At 45.9% G+C, this 25,301-nt stretch overlaps 1 protein-coding gene across 1 annotated transcript in view; it reads right to left on the reverse strand.

Moving 5' to 3' along the window:
* LOC126542979 (diacylglycerol kinase delta) overlaps positions 1-25,301 on the reverse strand; it is a 430,642-nt gene that overhangs the window by 26,595 nt on the left and 378,746 nt on the right. The window contains exons 22-23 of the mRNA XM_050190110.3: positions 15,686-15,731; positions 134-247 (exon numbers count right to left, since the gene is read on the reverse strand). Coding sequence (XP_050046067.1) covers positions 134-247; positions 15,686-15,731 — 160 coding nt within the window. The remainder of the gene's footprint in view (positions 1-133; positions 248-15,685; positions 15,732-25,301) is intronic.

Genomic DNA, 25,301 nt, shown 5'->3' on the forward strand with positions numbered 1-25,301 from the left:
GTTGCATTGCCCTGTTGTCTTAACGGCAGTGAGCAGTAGGGTGCGGTGGAAGAAAACATCTGAAACGTCCGGAAAAAACTGTTTGCCTGTTTCAAGAAGACGACACTGGATTTCAGCAGTGGAAACCATTCACCTGTGCAATTCTGTGGTGCTGCAAGTTGATGACCCTGGATGCTGCCATTTGTACGGTACCAAAGACGGCAACAACTTCGAGTATCTTGTCATCTATGGCTGGCGCATAAAAGACCTGCACAAGAGCAACAAGAAAAAGCTCGACGTGTTGTCTTCATCTGCAATGCATACTTCATCACGCAGAGCAGAAGAATAATGCCTTGCACTTAATTCTGATTTCAACCATGCAGTGAGTGCAACATTGTTTCATGATGCTCACCACCATCACTTCTTACAAAGGCTATTTATTGTTGAGCTTGCATATTGTTCCTCATATGCTGATGATTGGAAGAAATTTGGAGATGCAATTTCTCAAACATGTGCATCTTATTCATACGCACAATTTTTACACATTTTTACATATGCAAACGTAACACTCTTAAAGTTCAAGTTCATGTTTATTCATCAACGATGTCAGTTTTACAAAGAATTGTATACAAAATTAGTACCACACAGGGCGCCGAAAAGTTAGAAACTGTCAAGGGGACTCCCATACATGAACGAAATGAACAAAAAAAAACGAGATATAGATCAAGCATTGGTTGCGGTGACTTTACAGACAATGTGAAAAAAGAAAGGAACCTTGTGAAAAACAAGAACATATAAAGCTGTTTAGCAAGACAAAAAATTGCAAATAAAACTTCTGTAATAAACAAGCAATGCAAGTTTACAATACAATAAAAATAGGAGTAATATACCATGTAGTATTATAGCTAAGTCAATTATTATTACGATCACAAAAGTCAGTTGTTAGGATGAAGAGAGTTGTTGCAGTCAGTCAGTCAGTCAAGAACTTCATTGAGGTCCTGAGGAGTTTTAAGCCGTTGGAGATTCCACGCGGGGAGCTCCTCGGGCCAAAACCGTAGGCGACGCCCAAGTCGGGACGGGAACGTGGTGACGCTCCGCCAGTTCTTGGGCCCTCTGGATGGCCATGAGCTGGAGTTTGAGGTCCGGGCTTTTGAGGGCTTCTTCCCATTCAAGCTCACTGGAGAGAGGGCCCTTTGGTAACGCGGTACATTGCCATAGCATGTACGAGAGTGAGCAATAGAGTTCTTGGCAGTCTGGGCAATTTGCCGGCATGTCTGAGTTATAGTGACTCAGTAGGCCTCGTGACGGATACAAGTCCATTTGTAGCATTCGAAAAGCGACCGCCTGCGCGCGTTCGAGTTTGGAGTGCGGGAGCAGGTATTTCATTCTGCCTTTTCGATAGTGTGAGGTGATTTCCTGATAAGTGAATAGCAGGTCATTAAACTGAATGTCCAGCCCGTGGGAGGCCGTGGGACCGTCACAGCGGGCAAGTTCTTGCGCATGGTCGTGGGCCGTTTCATTGAGGTTTGGTTTTCGCGGGTGAATGTCTTTCCCCATGTGAGCGGGGAACCAGGAGAGGCGTCGTTTGCTCTCCTTTGAGCTCGCTAGTTGTATATGCACTACTTCTTTACATACGTTGCCACTTTCGTAGGCCCGAATTGTGGCATACAAGTCCATGAGGACATGGGTAAATGTGGGGTCTGCCATGGCGATGGCTATGGCTATCTGTTCTGCTTTAGCGCTGGTGGTCGTTTTAACCGATGCGGATGATCGTAAGGTTTCGTTGCCATCCATGACTGCTATCGCGAAAGTGGATGTGTTGCCGTACTGGGCCGCATCCACAAATGCAGTGGCTTCACGATCTGTGTCGGTGCGGTCGAGAATCGCGCGGGCGCGGGCGCGGCGCCTGCCCACATTGTGTTGTGGGTGGACGTTTCTGGGAAACGGTGAGACTTTGTAGTTGTCTCTAATTTCGCTCGGTAGGGTAACCGCGTGCTCGTAATATGGAGATGGGGAGACATTAGCTTCGTTTAGGATTAGTCTACCGGCTTTGGACGAGGATAAGCGGAGTATTTGCGCCATAGTCTGAGCCTCGATCACTTCGTCGATGTTTCATCACTTCATCGATCACTTCGTCGATCACTTCGTCGATCGAAGACCTGTTTGATGTTCTTGCGCATGAGTGTGTTTAGTTTCGTCTTTTCTGTTTTCGTCCAGTTGTGGGCAGAGGCAACGTAATTAATGTGGCTCATAAGGAACGCGTGGTATACGCGCAAAAGGTTATCTTCGCAGAGACCCTTCCTGAGCCCCAAGACTCTGTGGATGAGTCTGATCATGTTTTCAGTTTTGGCGGTTAAGTGTTTGATCGTGTGTCCGTGGCATCCAGTGGCTTCGATTAGAAGCCCAAGAATGCGTATGTGGTCGACTCGCGGAATCTGTTGTCTGTCTCTTGTGTGTAGTGCGATCGGAAGTTCATCTAGAGGTGTTAGGTAGAGGACTCCTTGGCAAGACTTGCGAAATAGTAAGAGTTCCGATTTCTTGGAGGATAGTTTCATTCCTGTGTCTAGTAGGTAGTCTTCCGTGGTATCTAGGGCAGACTGTAATGCCTGCTCCATGTCTGCCAGGGAGCCTCCCGGGCTCCAGATGGTGATGTCATCTGCGTATAAAGCGCAGTTTACGTTCGGGATGTCTCGTAGTTTGTCTGCGAGTCCCTTCATCACTATGTTAAATAGTAATGGAGAGATGACTGAGCCTTGTGGTGTTCCGACGGAGCCCAGCGTGTAAGGATCCGACTTAAGTTGTGAGTCTCGCAGTCGGGCTTCTCTGTCTTTTAGGAAGAAGCGTAAGTACTCCTGAAATCTCTGGCCGTGCCCAAGGCCTGCCACAGACTCCAGTACGAAGCGGTGCAAGACGGTGTCGAATGCTTTCGTGAGATCGAGGGCGAGAATACCTCGAACGTCTCTCGTTTTAACGTCAATGATCTGTCTCTTTAGGAGTAACATGACATCTTGGGTGGATAGGTGGGGTCGAAACCCTACCATGTTGTATGGGAGAAGTTCGTGTTCCTCAACGTAGTGTGATACTCGGTTTTGAATGACGTGCTCCGCTACTTTACCCACGCATGAAGTAAGAGAGATGGGGCGTAAATTGTCCAGGTTAAGTGGTTTGCCGGGTTTGGGGATGAGGACCACCGTGGCAGTGTGCCATTGCGTTGGTACCTCTCCTGTTTCCCACACGTGGTTGATCTCTTTCGTGATGTCTTTCATGATGTCTTTCATGAGTAAGGCTTGGTTGTCTAAGTTACGTAACATTCGGTTGGTTACCCCATTGGGTCCTGAGGCCGACCTGCTGTTTAGGTTGTGTAGCGCCTCTCGGACTTCTTCCGTGAAGGTAGCGTCTAGTTTGGGAGTGGTTTCGCACTTTATGCTCGGGTAATCGTTGGGGTGAGCGTCGCCTAACAGAAGGTATCGTTTGGCAATTTCTTCCGGGAACGACTCTTCCGTTCCCCCTTCCTCTTTATGTGAGTGTAGAAGTCGGTCTAGTGCGTGGCTTTGATTATCCTTCGTTTGGCTGTCATCTAACATGCATTTCAGGAGGTTCCACTTACCTCCGGTCCGCATGCGGCCGTCGATCGCCAAACAGAGTTCGTGCCATTGTAGTCTTGTGAGTTCCATACAGTATTGGTCGATGTCTTGGTTGAGGATCGCGATGCGTTTGCGCAGGCGTCTGCTGAGACGTTTCTTTCTCCATCACGCAAGTATCGAGGCCTTGGCCTCGAGTAAGTGTGTGAGGTGACGGTCAGCCTGCTGCCGGCGGTTGGCGGGGACCAATTCATGTACCGGTGTGCTTCCGAAAGAGCGCACAGATCGGGTCAGAGCCCGGAACTGCTTTGAGAGTTGTTGCATAAAATATTTCTTAACTTGGTTCTTGAATATATACTCTTTGAATGATGATTTAATGGTATGTGGAATAGAATTCCACGGTTTGATTCCTGCAAATGTGGTAGTGAACTTACCATAGTTTGTGCGCACTTTAGGTAAAAGATGATTATCGAGTTCAGAGAACCTAGTAATGTTAGTATGTACAAAAGTTTCAATGGAAAAGCCATCTACATGTGCAATATTACGAAATAACTTACATATCACGATTGTTAACTTAAACTGAAAGAGATGATGAAGAGGATGAATGTTTAAACTGCAAGAAAGTGGCGTTGCATTGGATAGGAAATGGCTGAAAGTCATGAGATGAAGCACCTGATTCTGCAAACGTTGAAGTTGGCTGAGGTGTGTGAAGTATGTGTTACCTCAATGATATCATTAATGTAAGAGATAATGACTTTTTAAGTCAATCACTGTCCTTTTTCTCATATGTAACCGTTCTGTGTGCAAATTTATTTCATACTTTCTATTCTGATTGTGGCTCATGATAAAACACAGTAAATTTTTGTTGATTCGACTCCGGCTAATTCAATATTTCAGTCAGTTCAATCCCGACCAAAGGTCCCAGCCAGTGGGCAATTTCTATGGGCTAAAGCTTTCGATCCTGAGATTGGCCCTCACTGGATAATTTGAACTTGGCTGGTTGACATGAAAGTGCCTAGCGAAATTTATGACCCCAATAGCTGCAACATTTGTCTTGGCTATGCTAGGGGTCATGAATGTGTTGGTTTGTTATCTTCCACTCAAAACATGTAGTTTCAGACTGCCTTAGGATGATTTTCAAGCAGAAACCGTAGCTCACAGTTTTTTTTTTTTTTAATGTGAAGGTATTATTTAATGTGAAGGGGATTCGCGGCCACAAGAGCATATTGGTGACTTGTGCACTTTGCTTTCTAGGTAGGCCTTTTTACTTATTGATCACTTTTTAGAATATTCCTGTGGCCGCGGATCCCAATTGCTGTGTTTAAATGGGTGTGGATTTGTGCACGTATCGCGTTCGTATCGGCTCATTTTCTTCCTGTCACGTACATGTGTGTGAACAAGTCTATCCATTTAGACCAGGGGCGCGACTAGTCCGTGAACTTTGCCCGAGACCCACTTCATTCCTGCTTTCTACATGTCTGACCCTACTTTTGCTTTGTGCGGGAGATGTCGAAGCAAACCCCGGACCAAAGGTTGATGAAGTGCTCGCACTGTTAAAAGAATGTCATGCTGAGACGTCAAACACGCTAAAACAAATCAAACAGGACATAAACAACATCCAGGGCCGCGTCGCTGTGGTAGAGAAAAGTATGTCCGCTGTACTTGATATGAAGAAAAACTTCGACACCGTGTCTTCTTCTGTAGAAGACGTCAAGACAAATATACGCAAAACAAACGATGAACTTACAGGTGTAGTCGAAGACATGAACAGCAGAATGAGAAGGAACAACTTGATTATTAAAGGACTCGCTGAAGAAGAACACGAAGGTTATGCAGAAACAGAAAAAATAGTTAAGGACTTCTTTAGCGTGCACCTTAAGTTACAGTGTGGTGACATCGAACGTGCACATGGCCTTGGCCGGCCACGTTCTGATCAAGCTCGACCAATTATAGTTAAATTTCTGAACTTTAAATCTAAACTCGAAGCATTTCAAAATGCACATAAACTAAAATATCTCACAGAACCAAAAGTTTGGCTAGACGAAGACTTCTCCCCGAAGGTCCTACATGCACGGAAAAAGCTGCGCGACTTCGGCAAGGCCAATGTCAGAGAAAACGAGCGTTATTCTGTAAGATTTGATAAGCTTCACATAAAAAATTTTGTTTACCGGTATGATTCGGCAACAGATAGCGTGAAAAAACTTTTTTCTAGGCACTCGCCCCCCGTGAGTTGACAGTCTACCCCAAAGAAAGCCAATCATAACAAAACCAAACAAATCTCCCTGGTTTTGGCAAACTTCCGCAGCATACATAACAAAGTAGACGCACTCAAAGCTATAGCACATACCTGCTCAGCTGATATCATCGTGGGTACGGAAACGTGGCTAACCGAAGACGTTGCATGTCACGACATCGCGCTTCCATCATCGTTCGTTTTATTTAGGAAAGATAGGGCTGATTCTCGACGAGGAGGAGGAGTGCTCATTGCGATTAACAAAGACTTTCATGCATCTCTTACCCCTATCGACTCTCCCTTAGAAATAGTCTGGGTTTCTGCTCAACTTGGTCATAAGTTTTGCATTATTGGCGCCTGTTATAGGCCACCAAGTAGCCAACCTGAATTCATTGATCTGTTAAATGACGCTATCGAGCAGATCCTTGTTAGGCACCCGAATTGCCTCCTATTTTTAGCTGGCGGCTCTAATTTTCCCGCGATTAACTGGACGACGCTAACTGTTGGCTCCGATAATAACCGACAGGAGAACATTAACTTTCTTCATTTACTTCAATATCACCAGCTCACCCAAATTGTTCACGAGCCCACTCGCGGTAAACACATCCTGGACCTTATCCTAACAACCCATCCTGAGCTCTCAGACATCCACGTCTTGGAAGAAATAAGTGACCACAAAGTTGTGCACTGTTCTCTTCGACTTCCACGGACCAACAAAACAAAAACCAGGAAGCTTATCTACAACTACGCACGTGCGGATGTTGAAAAAATGAACCTGTTGCTGGAAACTTTCACAAATAGCTTTCAGGCCAATTTTCATAACCGTACGACTAATGAAAATTGGAAGTTCTTTCGTGACAAACTAAAAGAAATTGAAGATTCCTGCGTGCCAAAACTAATGATAAGTACGCGTACCAACGATCCTTGGTTCACTACAGATGTCAACAGGGCACTAAATAGGAAAAAAAGAGCATTTAGTAAAGCGGTTCGAACAAAGGAAGCTACAGACTGGGAAAACTATAAAAGCATTTCCAAAATAGCTGAACAACTAATTTCTGAAGACAAAAACAAATATTTTAATTTTACACTTCCTAGTTTGATAAAAACCAACCCTAAGAAATTCTGGAACACTGTTAATCCTACAACCGCTAGTACGGTTCCTGTTATTTTGGATGCCCACGGCAGCACTCTACCTATCGAACAGTGTGCAGAACAATTCAATAGCCACTTCTCACAAGTTTTTACGAACGAATTGCCCATTTACAATCCACTGCTGCTTCCTGAGGCCGATATACAGATTCCATTTTCACCCATTCACATATCTGCGTTTGGTGTGGCTCGTGCAATTGAACGCCTACCTCACCACACTAGCCCAGGACCCGATGGTATCAACGCGAAACTCTTAAAAATTACCGGCCAACACACAGCTTTCCTGCTATCTCTCATTTTCCAACAGTCACTCGATATGACATGTGTGCCAGAAGATTGGAGATCCGCTTATGTAATGCCGGTATTTAAATCTGGTGACAGATCCGTTCCTAATAATTACAGGCCAATTTCACTAACATCGATATGTTGCAAGGTACTCGAACACATATTATACACTAACATTATGTCTCATATTAACCAGAACAACTTGCTTCATAACAACCAACATGGCTTCCGCAAACATTTATCGTGTCAGATGCAGTTATTTGAGTTAATAACGGACCTTCATCAAGCAATCGACTCTTCCTTCTACATTGACTCCATCTTTATTGATTTCTCTAAAGCCTTTGATCGCGTGCCTCATAACCGCCTGATGATAAAGATACGCAACCTGCAGCTGGACCAACGTACTACGCAGTGGATCAACGCATTTCTAACAAACTGCTTTCAGTCAGTTAAGTTAGGGAGCTTTTTATCAAGACGTACAGGTGTTGCTTCAGGAGTACCCCAGGGTTCGGTGCTGGGTCCACTGCTTTTCTTAATATATATTAATGACATCACGTCGAACATACCATCAACAATACGGCTATTTGCAGACGACTGCGTAATTTACTGAGCAATATCGAGCCCTTGCGACATCATTGCTCTCCAGACTGACCTTGATGAACTAACTCATTGGCGCGCCAGGTGGCAAATGGTTATTAACGCAGACAAAACTAAACATCTCAAGTTTTCTTCCGCTGCTAACACAAGTCCTAATATCTACACAGTTAATAATACTATCATTGAAACTGCAGCGTCGGTAAAATACCTCGGTGTAAATCTTACCTCTAATTTATCCTGGAGCACTCATATTGAACTGATTACTACCAAAGCCTTAAAAAAACTTGGTCTTCTTAAACACCGACTACACCAAGCCAACCAGGATACAAAACTTCACGCATTCAACATGCTAATCAGGCCTGTGATAGAATACGCGTCAGTGATCTGGAACCCTCATTATACCTATCTTATTAACATGTTGGAATCTATACAAAACAAGGCTGCACGATTCATCCTTTCCCGTTACTCTCGGCATCAAAGTGTAACATCACTGAAAATATCGCTCCATCTCCCGCCTCTGGCCATGCGCAGAAAATTCAGCCGTTTATCCTTTTTCCACACTCTCTACCACAATAACACACCATTTGCAAGTTCACATCTTCTCCCGGTGCCGCACACATCGGCTCATGTAGATCATATGAAGAAGACTAAACCCATTTTCGCTCAAACAGAACGATTCAAATACTCATCTTTGGTCCTGGCTATCGAAGAGTGGAATTCGCTTCCTTTTAGCATTGCGGCTATCGTTGAAACATCATCATTTCAAACACCTCTATGGTCATACTTAGAAAATTCCAACGTAAAATGATGTGCGTCTTTGTTTTTTTCCTTCCTTTTCTTTTTTTTTCGTGCCGGCCGTATCATTCCGTGAATGTTAGATGCCATGTTTTGCAACTTCTGAAGGTGCTGATCTTTTTTTTTTTCTTTGTGGAATTTGCTACATGTGCAATTTTCCAGATCCCGCTCCTAGAAATTTTTTTTCTCTTAATAACTTGTACCTGGTTTCTTAACTTGCTTATTTCTGTCCTCAGCCGTTTATAACCTGTGTTGTATATTTATAAGTTGCATATTGTAGTTGTATAAGTTGTATAGTAGTGTTGTATATTATAAGAATCCCCCCCTATGTAATGCCCGCATGGGCCTTTAGGGTATTGAAATAAATAAATAAATAAATAAATAAAAAATGCCTCAGGGCATACAGGGGTATAGGATTGGGGTGAATAAGGACGATTAAATGAATGAAAAAAGATTTGCAGATCTAATGAAGTCCAAGAGGGATTGATAATGCGGTCCTTGCGTCCAAGCAGTGTAATCGCTCGGATTATGCGGCGAAAGTCCCGCTGCTGCGAGGTACCGGACCCTCGTCGGTTTCAGTGCTGGGCAAACCCACAGCAGGTGGTGGATGTCGGCTTCAGCATTTCGCGACTTGCACAGTGGACACTCAGGGCTAGGATATAACGGGCGAAAGTGCGGCCACTTCCGAGTCACAGCAGGAGTGAGGGCAACTCCGACCCGGATCCTCCGAAGCGCAACCTCCTCTGCACAGGTAAGACCGCGGGGGAGGTTTACTGCACACGGAGGTATGAGAGCACGTGTGCGGTGCCGGAGGTGCTCCTTTCTTGTTAAAAGGAGGGTGGCATCATCTAGGTGAAATAGCTGAGGCAGTGATGATGGAGAGGTTGCTAGACAGGTCGCAGAATCCGCACGGCTTTGAAAGCTTAGAAAGTCGTGTGGGATCCATTGGATAGATATTGGCTGCGGGATGCGTGCCGCCAGAAGATGGATCTGTTGACATATTTCAGGGCTGCGACTGACGCGTCGCAGAAGCCATGTCGCCTGGAGGGCATCAGTGCGGATGACGATGCGAGCCGTGGGGACCAGGGAACAGGTGGCCACAGAGCACAACGCTTCTCGGACAGCAAGGAGCTCAGCACAAAAGGAGGAAGAAGGCTCTTGGATTTGAAGCCGGGTCGTCTTATTAAGGCGCAGGTGCACAAGGGCAATAAGTTGCAGTGGTTGTTTCACAGTCCTGAATGCTTGCATCAACATAAAGCATGATGGAGCCAAGCGGCAGGTGGGCATCTTGAGCTATAATTCGGTCACGAAGCGCCGCCGCCGCGTGAGTAGATGTCGGGCGATGTATATCAGTTGGCTTGTTATCGCTCAGCTGTACAAAACTCCAAGGAGGAAGAACTGGTGATGGTGGTGGTAGAAGGGAGTACGAGAAAGCATAAGCCCTGAAAGCACACGTTGCATGTGAAAGGCTGGCCTTAAGCCTGCGAGGATCACGTCGCTGCTGCACCAGCTCATCTAGTGTGTTCAGCTGTGCATTTTCTTGGTGAGCCACGATCGGGGTGATGCGGGGAAGGCAAGTGATGACCCTCATTGCCTCGCGATTAACAGCCTCAAGGCAAATGCTGGAATTGGGCTTGATAAACAAGGCGTGGTTGCACTACCGCCTTCACCAACTGTCGTGCAACATATGAGCGGGCGCCGCCCGTTTTAGGAGCAATGCACCTAATCAGACCCAATGTCTGAATTGCCTGCTTTTTAGCGATGGAGAGCCAAGCAGTTCCGGTTCCCGACTTGTGTACCATCAGACCCAGAATTTTTAAAGTTGGACATTGTTGAAGTGGGGTTCTGGATAGATGAAGACGAATGGGTGTTGCAGAGAGTTTATGCCAACCCCAGCGATTGGCGACTGACATGTAAGCAGCTTTGCTGACGGAAAGCCTAAGGCCGACCGAAGAAGCGTAAGTCGACGTGATATCTAAAGCTGATTGAAGGGTAGCGGCTTGAGTCTGCAGGTCATTATGAGTGTTCCATACTGTGATGTCATCAGCGTACAACAAGAACTTTATTTATGTTGGGTACATCGTGTATGCGCCATGCAAGCGGGATGAAAGCAATATTGAATAATGTGGGTGACAATACCGATCCCTGAGGTACGCCGCGAAGAGGGACAAATGAGCCGACGGCGTCACCACTGAGGTGAACTGCGAAATGTCGGTCTTCAAGGAAAGATTTGACAAAATTTCGTACTCTAGGGGGAAAATACAGCATGTCAATTGAAGCAAAGATGGCAGCATGACTGATGGTGTCAGACACCTTTTCGACGTACATAGTGAGGACAGTACGGACATTGTGGGTACGAGTTGACGATAAAACTGAGGATGCCAAGACAGCCAGCCCATCTTCAGTACCTATGGATGGACGGAAGCCAATTTGAGCAGGGTGGTAGAAACCGTGGTGCTCTAGCCACCACGACAGTCGTGTGGCTAGCATTTTCTCAGCAAGCTTGCACAACGTTTACGTTAGGGAAATGGGTCGGAAGTTGCCAAGGTCGTTCGGCGGCTTGCCTGGTTTCGGAATTGGGATCACAATAGCCGATTTCCAGCCTGGAGGGACAACGTCATCTAGCCATACCTTGTTAATGGTGTCGAGGAGTTGAGGCAGCACAGCGCAACTCAGATTCTTGTAAGCCTCATAAGTAATAGTCTGGACCGGGTGCTGTCTTGCGACTGCTACCATCTATTGCTGCAAGCAACTCAGGCATGGTGAAAGAGCTTGCAATCACCTCGGAGTCTGCTGTAGATGGTAACCTATCGATATGTGCCAGAATGCCTGCCAAGGAAGCACCATTGCCTGTTTGAGGCAACACGTCGTACTGAGGGAAAAACTTCCGGGCTGCTTCTCTGGCGAAATCATCTGGCGGCAAGCCAGCAGTGAAGCAGGCTGTGGCCACCGTGTCTGGACAGCGGCAACCGTGTTCCATGGCATGAAACGTTCGCCAGAGAGAGGCATTCGATGTCTTGGATGAAAACCGCTCACACCATGTATGCCAGTGCCACCGCGAGAGGTCACGTTCATATCTTCGGGCCTTAGCAGTAAGGAAATTCAGTCTTGTATGTGCTTGTGCAGAAGTGGGGTCTCAGGATGCTGCCAGCTCAGCTTGTCTGCGAGCAGCCCACAAGTTGAGCAGGCCGATGTCCAGTGCCGGTTCATCGACGTCTACCCAGCTAATGGTTGTAGCTTCATTGGGCGCGCTTTGTATGCGGTCAACAAGTAGTAGTGACGAGTCCACAGAGGTATCTTGGAGAACGGAGCGAAAGGTGTCCCAGTTGACGACAGTACACTTGCGGCGCAATTGGCGGGCCTGCGACGGATGAAGGCCGATGATGATACGGTGGTGGTCACTACCCCAGCAGTCGGGCTCTAGGTGCCAAGTGGGAGTGCCGGGGCCCGACCACCACTTAAGATCCAGTGCGTATGTAGTACGCCGAGCTTGAGGCACAGCCCGCGTTGCTGAATCGGGATGGTTCAGTAGCACAAACAACGCATCCGCGAAGGCATCCCGCACACGCCTACCTCGGGGGCTAAAAGTAGGGTACCCCCAATCTGGGTGAGGGGTGTTAAAATCACCACCAACTAAAATAGGACATGCTGCGTATTGGCGACGGACATTCAGTAACTAGCCCAGATTAATCCTTGAAGAAGAGCCACCGACTGGTCTTACGTAGTATGACACTACCACAACAGTTGCCTTGGGTAACTTCACAGCTACTGCCACCACCTCCTGATATGAGTTACACCAGTTTTCAAGAGAAAGGCAGACCTGAGGATAGCGCATATCAATATACACTGCCGCCTTTCCTGGAGGGGCAGCTGTGTGCATGCGACGGTCACTCATCGAAGGAGACACGTATCCACTGGAGCCTGGAATGGCAGGCAAGGCGTTGGTCTCCTGTAGTAACAGGGCCCACACATGCAGCTTGTTCATATGTAGATGGGATTTAAGCTCCCCCACTTTCATGGAGAGACCTCTACAGTTCCACTGCAGCACGCCACAAACACCTGTACCTGCCATTTTGATTACGAGTCCAGGCGTTGTAAAATCACAGATGTCAGGTTGTATAACTGGCTGACCACGAACCGCAAGAAGGACGTTGTAGAGTTATCTGGCAACGGAGCAGAAGACCTGGTAGACTCTGCGAACGATACAACAGTGCGTGACAGAGACGATGACGCAGCGAAATCGATAGTTGTGGTGTGAGATTCCACTGTGCGTTGGCGACGCGCAAGTCGTTCATGGTGCTGTTGGAGCTTGGAAATCTCCGCTAAGTGGCGGGCAATTTGATAGTCAACTGCTGCCATATCATCACACGAATGTTCCGGCACGCTCTGCTTCTGCGTAACCAGCGGGCGATGGCGGTCTTTGCGAACTTTGTCACTGTAAGTCTGTTGGGAATGGGGTGCAGGCGGGTCGGGCTCGGAAAGCTTTGGCCAGTCGTCCTCATCCCACTGGAGCGCCGCAAACCTGTTAGATGTCGGCACTGGTTGTGTGGCAGCATGCTGTGGCCATTGCTTATGGATCCCGCGACGAACCTTCTGAATGGCCTTTTGCTTTGTGGGACAAGTTGGAGAAGTGATCTCGTGGTCGTCGTTCTTGCAGAGTCCACATCGGTAAGACACTGTGCCAGCTAGTACAGTTTCATCTGGCGCTGTAAACGGACAGGATCGGCACATGTGGCCAGGTCGGAAACAGTTGTAACAATAGACGACACTGGGTTAATTTATATGGCCGAGGTCGTAGAATGCAGCCATAGTAGTACAGGCGGGCTGGGGGAGTTGGTGGGCCCTGCAAGGCGACAATGCAAGAGCGCCCCTTTCCCATGTAACATGCTTGAATTACACGGTGAATAGGACAGTAGAGCTCACGCTGGAGGGCAGTTTGGTCCTCGCCAACGTCAGCGTTGCAAACGACACAGCGCTGTAAGTCCGAGCACCTCTACTAGGTACCCCTGGACCGGCACGGTGACTTCACTTGTGATCGAAAGACACTGAAGCATTTGCAAACGCTCGACAGCAGCCAATGTCGGGAGCCATACAGCGATGGTATTTGACTTCTTCCTGGCCGTGAAGCCGCGGAAGCCTGTGGTGCCAAGACAAGCATCTAGGTTTGCCTGAATAATCCTGTTCGGAATCTCCATGAGGCTTGTGGGGGCCAGAGCTTTAATGGCTGCTTTATAGCAAACCGAGCCCGGTGTCGACACAACTGGGTGATCAGTCGTTAGACAGGAACACTTGCCTTGGGAGCTGCTGTTGGCCGAAGACGACTCTGGTGCAGATTGTTCCGAAGGATGCTTCTGAGAAGCACGGGGGGCCGACGGCACAGATTGACGTCTAACAGTTGAATGAGTGCCGTATTTACCCAATTATAATATGCCCCATAAAAGAAGGATTGGTCCCAATTTGCCTGTGCGGCACAACCAAATAGGGAACCAAAACTGTATTTGTAGCATCTGCAAGAGCCGGCCATCAAAGCCAACATCAAAAGTGAAAAATGGGTGAGTTGGGATGGAAGCATGGCTAAATTCAGAGCGGGGACTACTGGGACACAAGCTAAGGCACAAGAAAAGAAAAGATGCCATGTCCTGTCTTGTGTCTTGGACACAAGCATGTGTTCAAGTAGTTCGTGCTCTGAATTTAGCAAAACCAAGGTCATCCTCATTGTCATCACAAGATGGCGACAGAACAAGTTCTTGCATAGGATGGTGATGACGAAGCGCCACTTTCAGTCTTTGATTACAAAAGCTCGCTGAAAATGTAAGTTAGTTTCACATGATAAAATAGCGCCAACAAAGTCACGTCATATGTTTTCGGCATTCCTGAGAATTGAAGGCGTCGCAGGAGCAACTAGTGAAGTGGTTTGTCTAGGCCATGGCAGAGGAATATACAGGTGTTCCAATGACGCCCTGGAACACGTCTATTCCTTGTTCAGAGTTCCCGCATCTCCCACACGGGTGCAACAGATCAGGGGGATTATATCCAAAACCGAAATCATGGAACTCTTTGGCGTGATTGCACTGAGAGCGATGCGATTGCACTTTTTCCACTTCAGTGGTTACTGGAGAGCCACATTTATCTCCTGGGGGTACTAGGCCATGGTTTCAGAGCTTTTCAACAGAACTTCACAGTCACCCACGGGATGAAGCAAGGAGAGGAAGTTTTTGAGTAAATCATGGCCTAACACTAGTGAATTGGCTCTTCAGATTGCGCTTCTCAATGTTACTGAGTCTGCAGCTTATGCTTTTTAGTGGCGGTGGTGGTGGTGAAAATGTCTTTATTTCAAAAGTCAAATACTGGCCTCTGGGCCTATATGTCAACAGCGGCGTGGTCACCCCACTCCTAAGACACACACCATTGTTGAAACACCTGTTTGTTCTTTTACCATGGTCTAGACATGGGTCATTATGCCCTTTGTGATTGTTGTGAAGTTGTTTGAGAAACATGGAATAGCAAGTATGCTACGGGCCATATGGAGGGTGAGGTACAGTTCCATCTGAGAGTGATTATGATGGACATTAGGCATAAATAAATTTCCATTCTGTGAAGGTAATATTTGCACCGGTTTCATATTCTTTTGGTTACCAGAATCGGAGGCAAACTGCATTTCTTTTTTGTTACAAAATTGAATGCACACAACATTTCTACTTTGTTTAGGAGTTCTGTCATTTCTACATTACCTTTCATGCTCTGAACTCATAAGAGCTTGATGCATATTAGATTCGGCAGCATTCATAATCGTGTATATACTGTGAAACAAAGCACCAATATGTTGGGACATTTTTTTCTGCCTCTTCTTTAATCTGTCAGGAATGTCAAGTTCGAATTAATGGAAGTCACAATTTCAACAAATATATTTATTGCATGTTTTCCCTTAATGATGTTGAATTATGTAAAACATTAATACATTAGAATACATTACACTACATATGTTTCAAATTGTATAAATTGCGAAGTTTTTACCTTTACTTTTCATAGAAACTACAAGGCAAACAAACTGTAGATGTATACTCACATCATCTTCCTTGCTTCCACCCCAGAAGTTGGAGCCACCACCATAACTGCAAAAGAAAGAAAATATGAAATAGGTTCAATTAGCAAACATAGCTCAATAACTGTCAACAACATTTCATATGATATGTGACCAAAAAAGGAAGAAAGAGGGCTTGATGACATAGCTCTCCCAAACTACTCTGCCTTTTGATGAAAAGAAGCTTGAACTCCAAGCTGTCTATTTAGTGACTGTTTCAGTGTACTGTGAAACATGTGGCCTCTGTGACCGAACAAGAAATAGCAGAACAATGGTATATGCTGCTTTCAATATTTTGTGAGCGCAATGCGCTTGTATTGTCATGTGTAGCAGTAACATAATTATTCAGGTGCTGACAGCCCAGTCTTCTTTATAGAAGTGCCCACTGCAAAATATGGCATATTAAGGTTTATACAACTGACTCTTCATGTTTTTCTCTCTAGAGACGAACAAAACTAGTAAATTTCGGGGACTTAATTTAGGTCTCCATCTCCTCTCTACATTTCGCTTCTGGAAAAGGCAGCTAATGTGGAAGCCAGTTGCAACCTGTCATCGCAAACATAATCTCTAATTTTACATCAGCAGCAAATGATTAATAAAATGTCCTAGCAACCACGGATATTCATGGGACGTCCGTCACAAGTCTGAATGTCCATCCATCTTGATGACCATCATGGAAGCCTATCACGGAAGTCCATAAGACGTACAAGAAAAGTTTATATCCCATGCGGATGTACAGAGGGCATTCCGTTTTGAATGTCTACTGGCTGTACATAAATAGACATGCTGAGGACATGCAGGGTTCATCCGTAAAGTAATGAGACTGGGTCTGGTAAAAATAATTTATTGATCCGATCGGCACATATTATTAAAATTCTTCAAAGTAATCTCTTTAGGCATCAATACATCACTGCCAACATGATTCCCACGCTGCAAAGTCCCTGGAAGGCAGCTGCTGTAACCTCTTTCAGGGACTCTGTGATAACCTGTTGGATGGCGGGAACATCGTCGAAACGGTGACCTTTCAGGCTTTTCTTGAGCTTTGGGAACAGTAAACAGTCTGTTGGGCTCACATTATGGTTCTATGGTGGCTGCGGCAAGGTTGCAACCCCTATACGAGCGAGGTAGGCGATCACAATGAAGCGGTATGGGCTGGAGCGTTGTCATGGTGGAGATTCCAGTGATTGGCAATCTCCAGTTGTTTCCGTTTGACGGCTCTGTGAAGGTGCTGAAGAACTTTTTTGTAGAACACAGAGTTGATGGTTAGTTGCCGAGGTACAAATTCTTTGTGGACCACCCCACACTTGTCAAAACAGACAATGAACATTGTCTTTACCTTGGACTCCGCCATTCTCGGTTTCTTGGGGCATGGGGAGTTCATGGTGTGCCACTTCGAACTTTGGCGCTTGGTTTCAGGGTCGTACTGGTACACCTATCATTTATCGCCTGTTATGATGGCATCTAAAAAGTCCCGCTCACTTTCTAACTGCACCAATGTCTCATGGGAAACGTCATCTCATCATTGTTTTTGTTAATCACTCAACACTTCTGCCACCAATTTTGAACAAACTTTCTGCATCTTCAAATTTTCAGAAATAATTTTGTGAACCGTTGTTTTGCACATGTTGAGGTCTTCGGTGATTAATCTGATACTCAAGCGACGGTTGGAGTCCAAGAGATTTCTTAACTTTTGCCACATATTCATCCAAACCAACTCATAAAGGCCGTCCCGATTGCTCCATATCTTCAATAGTCTCCCATTTGTTCTTGAACTCACTGAACCACCGGAAACCTGTGCCCTTGATGGGGCATCATCTTCGTAAGCCTCCTTAAGAGGAAGCTTTAGCTCGGGCCCAACTCCAACGCTGCCTATTCAAATAGATGTAAAACGCAAAAACTTTTTATGAGATAACCCCTTAATGAAATTTGTTGCATTTGAAAGAGAAAGTTAAATTCTAGCGACTATTGGAAGTAAAATTTCGATTTAGGGCCTAAATTTTGCTGAAAAAATTTTCAAAAATTTGAAAATTCAAGGACAAGTATAGAAGCACGAAGTTTACAAATTAAGAGCTATCCGTCAGGAACAGATATCACGGTTCTGTAAACGACATCCATTAGATCATTAAAAGAGGACAAATTCAATATATCAATTCCTTATCTTAAGTGAATTCATTACATTGTGTACAAGGGTTCTGCAAAAGCTGTATTTGTACATTATAAACTTTATTGAGATTCACGTGTAACATGTCAGTTTTGTCTGCTTTAGATGTACTATGAGATACAATTCACAGAATTGTGATATCGTTTTTCATTGATGAGTTACGGAGTTGTAAGCTTGATAGTCTCATTTTCTGAAAATTTTTGATTTTTGCCAATTTTTAGTAAAACATTGAATACCTAAATCAATAATTCGAAACCAACAGTCACTAGATTTTATGTTTTTCTTTTAAATGCAACAAATATCATCAAATATGGCAAAGTGGTTGCTGAGAAAAACGAATTCCCGTTTTACATATATTTAGATAGGAGCACCCAAGCTAAAGCTTCCTCTTAACCAAGGCAAGCATCTCAGAAGGTGAAAGCAAAATTTAATCGTGCACCGCCAGGGGCGTAGCCAGGGGGTGGGGGGGGGGGGGGTGCTGAAGCCCCACAAGCCCCTCCCCTGAAATGTTTCCGTGCTGTCATGCGCCGCCGACCCCCCCCCCCCCTTACCAGCCGGAAATCACGCTGGATATTGTCTAGAATGTCCTTTTTATGCTCAAAAAGACATTTCAGCGTGAACATTGTGAAATAGGGCTGGATTTCGTGGCAATGCCCATGCACCGGGAGTCACATATCATAACGCACGGAGCCCCATCCGAGCACAGTTTCAAGGGCGTTTTCATGGCGACCGGGCTCGTCACGGCATCTCGCGGAGGTTTTGGAATCTATGGAGCGCATGGCTTTCAATTCTGAAACTTTATGTGCATAAAGTTATCATAAACGCCAAAGGTGCATTACTTTTCCAAAGTCATACATCAGACCATACAATGAGACAAGCCAAATCAACACACTATCAGACAAGTTGACAAAGCACACAGCGAGGTCCGATGAGACGAAGCATTGCGGTGGTTCATTTGTGCCGTCATGTCACAGAAAAGAATATCAAAATTTTTTTTCACCCACGCCTAAGCATCCATGTCAAGACACTAAAGCCAGCAAAGGTAACTACATTCTTATTTATTTTTCTACTTTGACTTTTATTTGCAAGGACACATTGAGCCTCTAATTTCTTTTGTTCTCGCTGCCCACAGGCTCTCGGAACCAGCCAGGGCGCATGCGATTTTCTCGTGTTGCCCCGACCACCACGCGGCGCACTTCGACGCGCATTCGTTTTTCTCTGGCTGAGTGGATTTTCGCCTGGCAGAGTTTTGGACGCTTTCTGGCTATCAGACGAGAAAAAGAAACAATGCATTGTCGCTCGCCGCCATCACTGCGGGGACTTGACGGATTGCAACACGTTCGCTTGAGCGCAACCTCTCGGAAAGTCTTGTCTCGCCACTCTAGTACACTGAGCAGTATGCGTATGGTTCTCTGTAGACCAAGCATCGCACGTTTTCTTCGATATTCCTTCAGTAGCCACATTAGGTGCCCAAATTAGGCCTTCTATTGTGGCCAACATGCTTACCTTGCATTTTTTTCATTTCTGTGCCCCTGCCCCACAAAAGAAAGAAGACATTGTTGCGGCGCAGCAAATTGTTGCATGGTGAAAGTTCGACTTTGTTACTTCTTTTGCGGAAAGTAATGGGTCATGGGACACTTCATTTGCCAGATACTCTCTCTATATTATTGTGATAACAGTGATATGGACACTCCAGGCGCATTCCTGCAGTCGCCGTCGCCCTCATGTTCTGTATAAAGTCCATGGGCGATAATATTGTGACCACGCGCTGCATGCTGTATGTGCGAGTGAAAGCGTAAGAGGGATGGGGGTGGCATGGGCGAGCCGACGATGGTGGCTCAGTCTTGTGTGCACAAGGGAGGAAAGCAAGGAGAAAGTGCATCGCCTTCCGTTGTGCGCGATACATCAGGGGGAGTGGAGAGAGAGGGGGCTGTGATCTGTGAATCTGTGGTTGCGCAACATGTTTATTTGCCTTGTTTGCCGCATCATATATAGTGAATTTTTCTTAGATACATAGATTTATTGGAGACTTATACGTATATTTAAATACCTTGTTGCGAGGTTTTGCGTATATGTGCAGTGAACTTTGTATCCAGTGACACTTTATTGCCCTTTATCAAGCTGTATCTTCGTATTTGTATATTCCATTGTATCTTCGCATTTCTAATGTACGAGGGCATGTCAAATGAAAGTGAGCCAAACCCCCCTGCGCAATAATGGTCTGGTTCATTATCTGCGAGGCATGCGCGTAGCACAGAGGCATCTCTCATTTACAAAAGTGACACGCAGGTGGGAATATAAAAGTTCTTTAATACTCTCATACACTGGGTTGAACGTGGTTGCATGACATAATGGACACTATAAAAGTTGAACAGAGTGGTGTCATGAAGTTTTTGACAGCTGAAGATGTTTCCAAAAAGAAATTAGTCACCTTATGGCTGCCGTGTACATTGAACATTGCATTTCATTGGCCACTGTGAAGCGTTGGAGGAAACGGTTCAAAGAAGGACGTGAAAGTTGCAAAGGCGATCCAAGACCGGGCCAAAGCCACCATGCAATCACTCCACACATAATTGCAAAGACTGATTAGACAAGAATGGAGGATAAGCACCGATGAATTGGCAGGGTGTGTGAACATCAGTCACGGTTTCGGTCACACCATAATTCATGAACACCTCGGTTATCGGCTCCTGTGTGCACAGCAGATGCCCAAGATTTTGAACCACTGCCAGAAGACGGAGAGGTTCAGTGCTGCTTTGACTCATCTAATCCGGTATCACAATGAGAGTGACGACTTTTTGCCCGCAATTGTGACCAGGGACGAATCATGGTGCTGCTACTACGAGCCTGAAACACGAAGGCAAAGCTTACGGTGGAAACATTTGAATAAACCAACCCAAGGAAAGCAATGCCATCATTTCTGCTGGAAAGGTGTTGACATTTTTTTTCTATAATCAGGGGCCATTATTGATCGAATTTGCTAAACCTGGAGAGACTATCAATTGTTTCCGAGATTGCAAAATGTCGGATTGGCAGCGTATCGCAATCATGAACAAACGACGTGGAAAATTGAGGAATGGGGTCATCTTGCTCCACGACAATGCCTGTCCCCATGTCGCTGATGTGGTTAATACAAAAGTGGCAAAGTTCAAGTGGGAAACGCTACAACATCCACCATACAGCCCAGACCTGTTGCCTTGCAGCTTCCACATTTTGGAACATCTGGAAAAACAGCTCAAGGGAATCAGATTCATGCCGGACGATGATGTGAGAGAGTCGGTTACAGACTTTTTGATGCAGCAACCCAAGGAGTTTAATCAGACAGGAATCACGCGACTCATTAGCCAGTGGAACAAATGTCTAAATGCTCATGGAGGCTACTCTCAAATTAAGTACCCCGTTTGTCATATATTCGTATTGGCTCACTTTCATTTGACTCGCCCTCAGAGAAAGAGAGAGAGATGCAAATGAGAGAAAGGCAGGGAGGTTAACAAAGTTTCATTAAAATATTTGTCCTCGACTGGTTCATTTCATGGCCTTTACATTTTTCATATCAGCGGCATGCACTTCGCTGCTGGTTTCAAACTAATATAGTTCTAAAGTTCGTGTGATACCTTCTTTACTTATTAAATAGACAGAAAACATGGAAGCACTGCTATCAGTTATTTCGGGCAAAATTTTTGAGACATACTAGTATATTCTTTTATGAAGAAATACATATTGTACTTGCCTTGACAGCGCATAGCGTTCAAGAATTCGTTTGCAGCATCTTTGGCAGTGGAAACGCAGTTATTATTAATGTATTTGATTTCTCAACAAATTCTACAAGGAGGAGGCCGAGCTGCAAAGTGAGCCCGCCCTCCCAAACAAAATTTCTGGCTACGAGGCCGAGCTGCAAAGTGAGCCCACCCTCCCAAACGAAATTTCTGGCTACGCCACTGCGCACCACTGCTCCAGTGAATGTTCCATTCTTGACGTTTTCTGTCGTGACAAAAACTCAGAAACCTCTTTTGCGCCATTTCAGATCCTCACTGTGTCAGAGCTTGGACGCGACTGCCGCCCGGTGCGTTACTTAGCTTAGAACCCCCACCACAAATCCCGCCTCCGGAGAGCGTACTACTGGTGAATGCAGTGCTACGAGGCAGGAAGTCTCATTACTTTACAGACAAACCCAGTGCATAAGTTCGGACATGGATCGATGTCCTAATATGAAAAAAGATGTAGGTGAAAATCCTAGATTCATAATTCATTTTATATTGCTGTCTAGAGTTTTGGGGGAAAGGCGCGCATAGAAGACGAGAAAGTAGAGAATCAGACTAATTGACTCTAAGCAAAATGAAATCACCTTGCCGTCCTGTTCACCTTGTCCTCAAACCGTGTGAAAAAACTGGTGGAGGCACTGAGTACAACCACAACGATGCATCCCATGCACAAGACCCCATCCAGCAGCTGGAACACAAGTACTGTGAACACCCCAGTTCACAGAGCAAGCCGCTGGCAACGAGGCCTACCACCAGAGACAGTAGGACTGCTAGCACACCAAAAAAGGGGTTATGAGGTTGTATCAAGTCACCGTAGAAGTTATGGCACCTTCTACGCCAACCTACTGTACCTTTCAGAACCCGCTGTTGCCCCCTGCCTTTCAAAGAGAATTACTATACGAGGACGTGGATGACTGGCTTAGTGAGTTTTGAATCTGTCGCTGTGCTCATCTGCTCGGATGATGCCACAAAACTCTGGAATGTGTACTTCAGCTTAAAGGACACTGCCCACATGTGGTTACAAGATATAGATGTGTTAACATGCTGGCATGAATTCCGACATCACTTTCTGGAGTGCTACAGGAATGCCAACCACCACAAACGCACTGAGCGTGACCTACGATCCCACGTTCAGATGCCGAATGAGGCCGTCACAATGTATGTCAAGGATATGACTTAACTTTTTGAACGAGCAGATCCTGCTATGCCAGACGACAAAAAGTTACACCACTTGATGTGCGGTGCGAAGAAGCAACCTTTTGCTGGTCCGGTACAGAGCCACCCAAAGAGTGTGGCCGAGTTCCTCACTGAAGCTGTGACGATGGAGAAAGTCCTTTATCAGCAGTCTGCCCTCTTCAACCGGCAAGTGAATGCTGCATTAACTCCCGAATTGTTAGCCGCGTTCGGGAGCAGTAGCACCAAATGGGTTTGCGAAATTGTTTGCTTTGTCGCCCGTGAAGAAATGGAGAAGCACTACGGAGTGAGACAGCCAGTGGCCGGCTCCATTGCCAGTGTAACCCACAATGAGGCTCAGCAAGCACTGCACAGCCACCGATACCCACTGATGCCCAACGATGGCACTCCCGTATTCGCAGATATTCAGCACCGTACGTATGCAGAATCCTTGCGAAACTCCATGCCTGTTTCCCGCCCTGAAGTCTCAATTAGGACGCCACAGCCAATCTCGATTCAATCAGCACAAGCTGGTTTGGACATCGATGGTCGCCGTGCACCCCCGTGGAAGTCTGATCTCTGGCGTACGTCAGAAAGACGGCACCTCCGCTACCATTACGGTGAGGTCCGTCACATCTACTGCGAATGTCCGTATCAACTTGGGCTGCATAGTTTCTCCATTAAAAAGCATGGTCCTCAAGAAGGCAAATTGAAGAGCATCTGGCCCAGTAACGGGCACCTTTCTCATGATGTCAATCACAGTCACCATCTCCGAGGCGACCCTCACGCATGCATCCACATTTCAGGCTGACAGAACAGGGACGCTCGTCAAGCCCCCGTCAGGAAGACTGAAGGCAGTGGCCTTCAGGGACAAGGTTGCTGGGACTCAAAGTGCGAAAGACCTTGATATAATTTTAAACCTTTATATAACCTTTATAACCTTTATAAATTGGCAATTTGCTTCGCTATATAGAAAGTTAGTTGTATTGAAATTCGACCTTTTATGCAAATAAGTACAGCGGCCGGTCGATTCTTCTCACATGGAAAGGGGCCGCAGAATTTTCTGAATTACAGGGCAATAAAAAAAAGCAAACTTGAATGATAAAACGTTTCATTTTGATGAATTCGGGAGTCGGCGACGAATGATACGGTTTCATGCCATGTCAACAATATCTTCATATAGGCGGTATGAATTAAGCAAAGCCAGCCACGCGTTCGCGTGCACTTTGCCTATGCGGCTGATAACGTTGCCCACGCTGGAACGATGCTATCATAAAAAGCACCAGCAACAGAGAGTGAATGATTCATGTGCCTCTCGCTGCAATGGATCACCAAAACTCGAGATTACGCAACCTTCAATACTAAATGTGCAGGAAGACAGCTTACATGGTTTCCCCGCCATCTTGGCACGGCCACTCTTTGCACATGCGGCAGATTATCTCTAAAGTAAGGTGTGCGGCTACATATGCGCTCAGCCGTGCTTACAGCCATGCGCAGCCACGCCCGAGACGCACGCCAAAAATTGCAATGCACACTAACTTACCCCCCTCCTGCCCCACCCCTCGCGCACGTTTGATCGCGTTATCGCAAGCTCATTCCCCTCCTCCTCTTTTCCTTTGCTCGCGTGGGGAAACGGCACTCCTGTGAGAAGTCACCATCTTTCTCACTTCACGCACTTTCACTCTCACCTAAAGCACAAAGTGCGCGGGGTGTAATAGGATCTTATCGCACTTGGACTGTACATGGGACATAATGCAGATTCACTTGGGTGGTCACTCTTGTCACGCTGCATGCGATTTGAGAGGTGTATTTGCAAGCAGCCATTTGTAATTAAATAATTTGACTATCTGTGTCCGCGGAAGTTTCCATTTACTGTCTCAGCATTCCTTTGCTGCAGAAGCGAAATATTGTTATATTGAAATCGCATACATACAAACACACTTCGTTATGTTCAGGTTCTAATTACATGGTGTTCGTTGGACACCAGGTTATGCAAAGTTAAATACTTCGTTTTATCGAGAATTTCGTTATATTGAAGTTCGTTATATCGAGGTTTATCTGTATAACAATGGCTGGGTGCTTGAATGCATTCCACTGCCGCTGCTTCAATGTGCCCTCGCACGCACGTACGTACGCATGCATGTGTGCACGCTAACACACAAACACAGTTCGAAGACGCGAGTTTGTATCCCACCTGCAGCCAGTTGTATTTTCATCCACTTTCATTTCCATTTATTTATCATTTCTTTCATTAAAGTAAGAACTACAGATAATTTCCCCTATGCTGTCCTGGGTGTCATTGTTTATCAGCTTCTTATAATATGACTAATAACAATCGGGCCCCCCGGCTTCCTTTCTTCTCATTCATCACATAGCAACGGTCTCGAATCAGGCAGATTTGATGCCTTCAGGTAGCATGTATGGGTGGCCTTCACCCAAAAAGTTAATGTAAGTGTGATGCCTGTGGAAGAAAGGATGTGGCACATCCACTGCCACGGTTTGTGAG

The sequence above is a fragment of the Dermacentor andersoni genome, chromosome 2 (genome assembly GCF_023375885.2).
Source record: "Dermacentor andersoni chromosome 2, qqDerAnde1_hic_scaffold, whole genome shotgun sequence".
Classification (NCBI taxonomy): Eukaryota; Metazoa; Arthropoda; class Arachnida; order Ixodida; family Ixodidae; genus Dermacentor; species Dermacentor andersoni.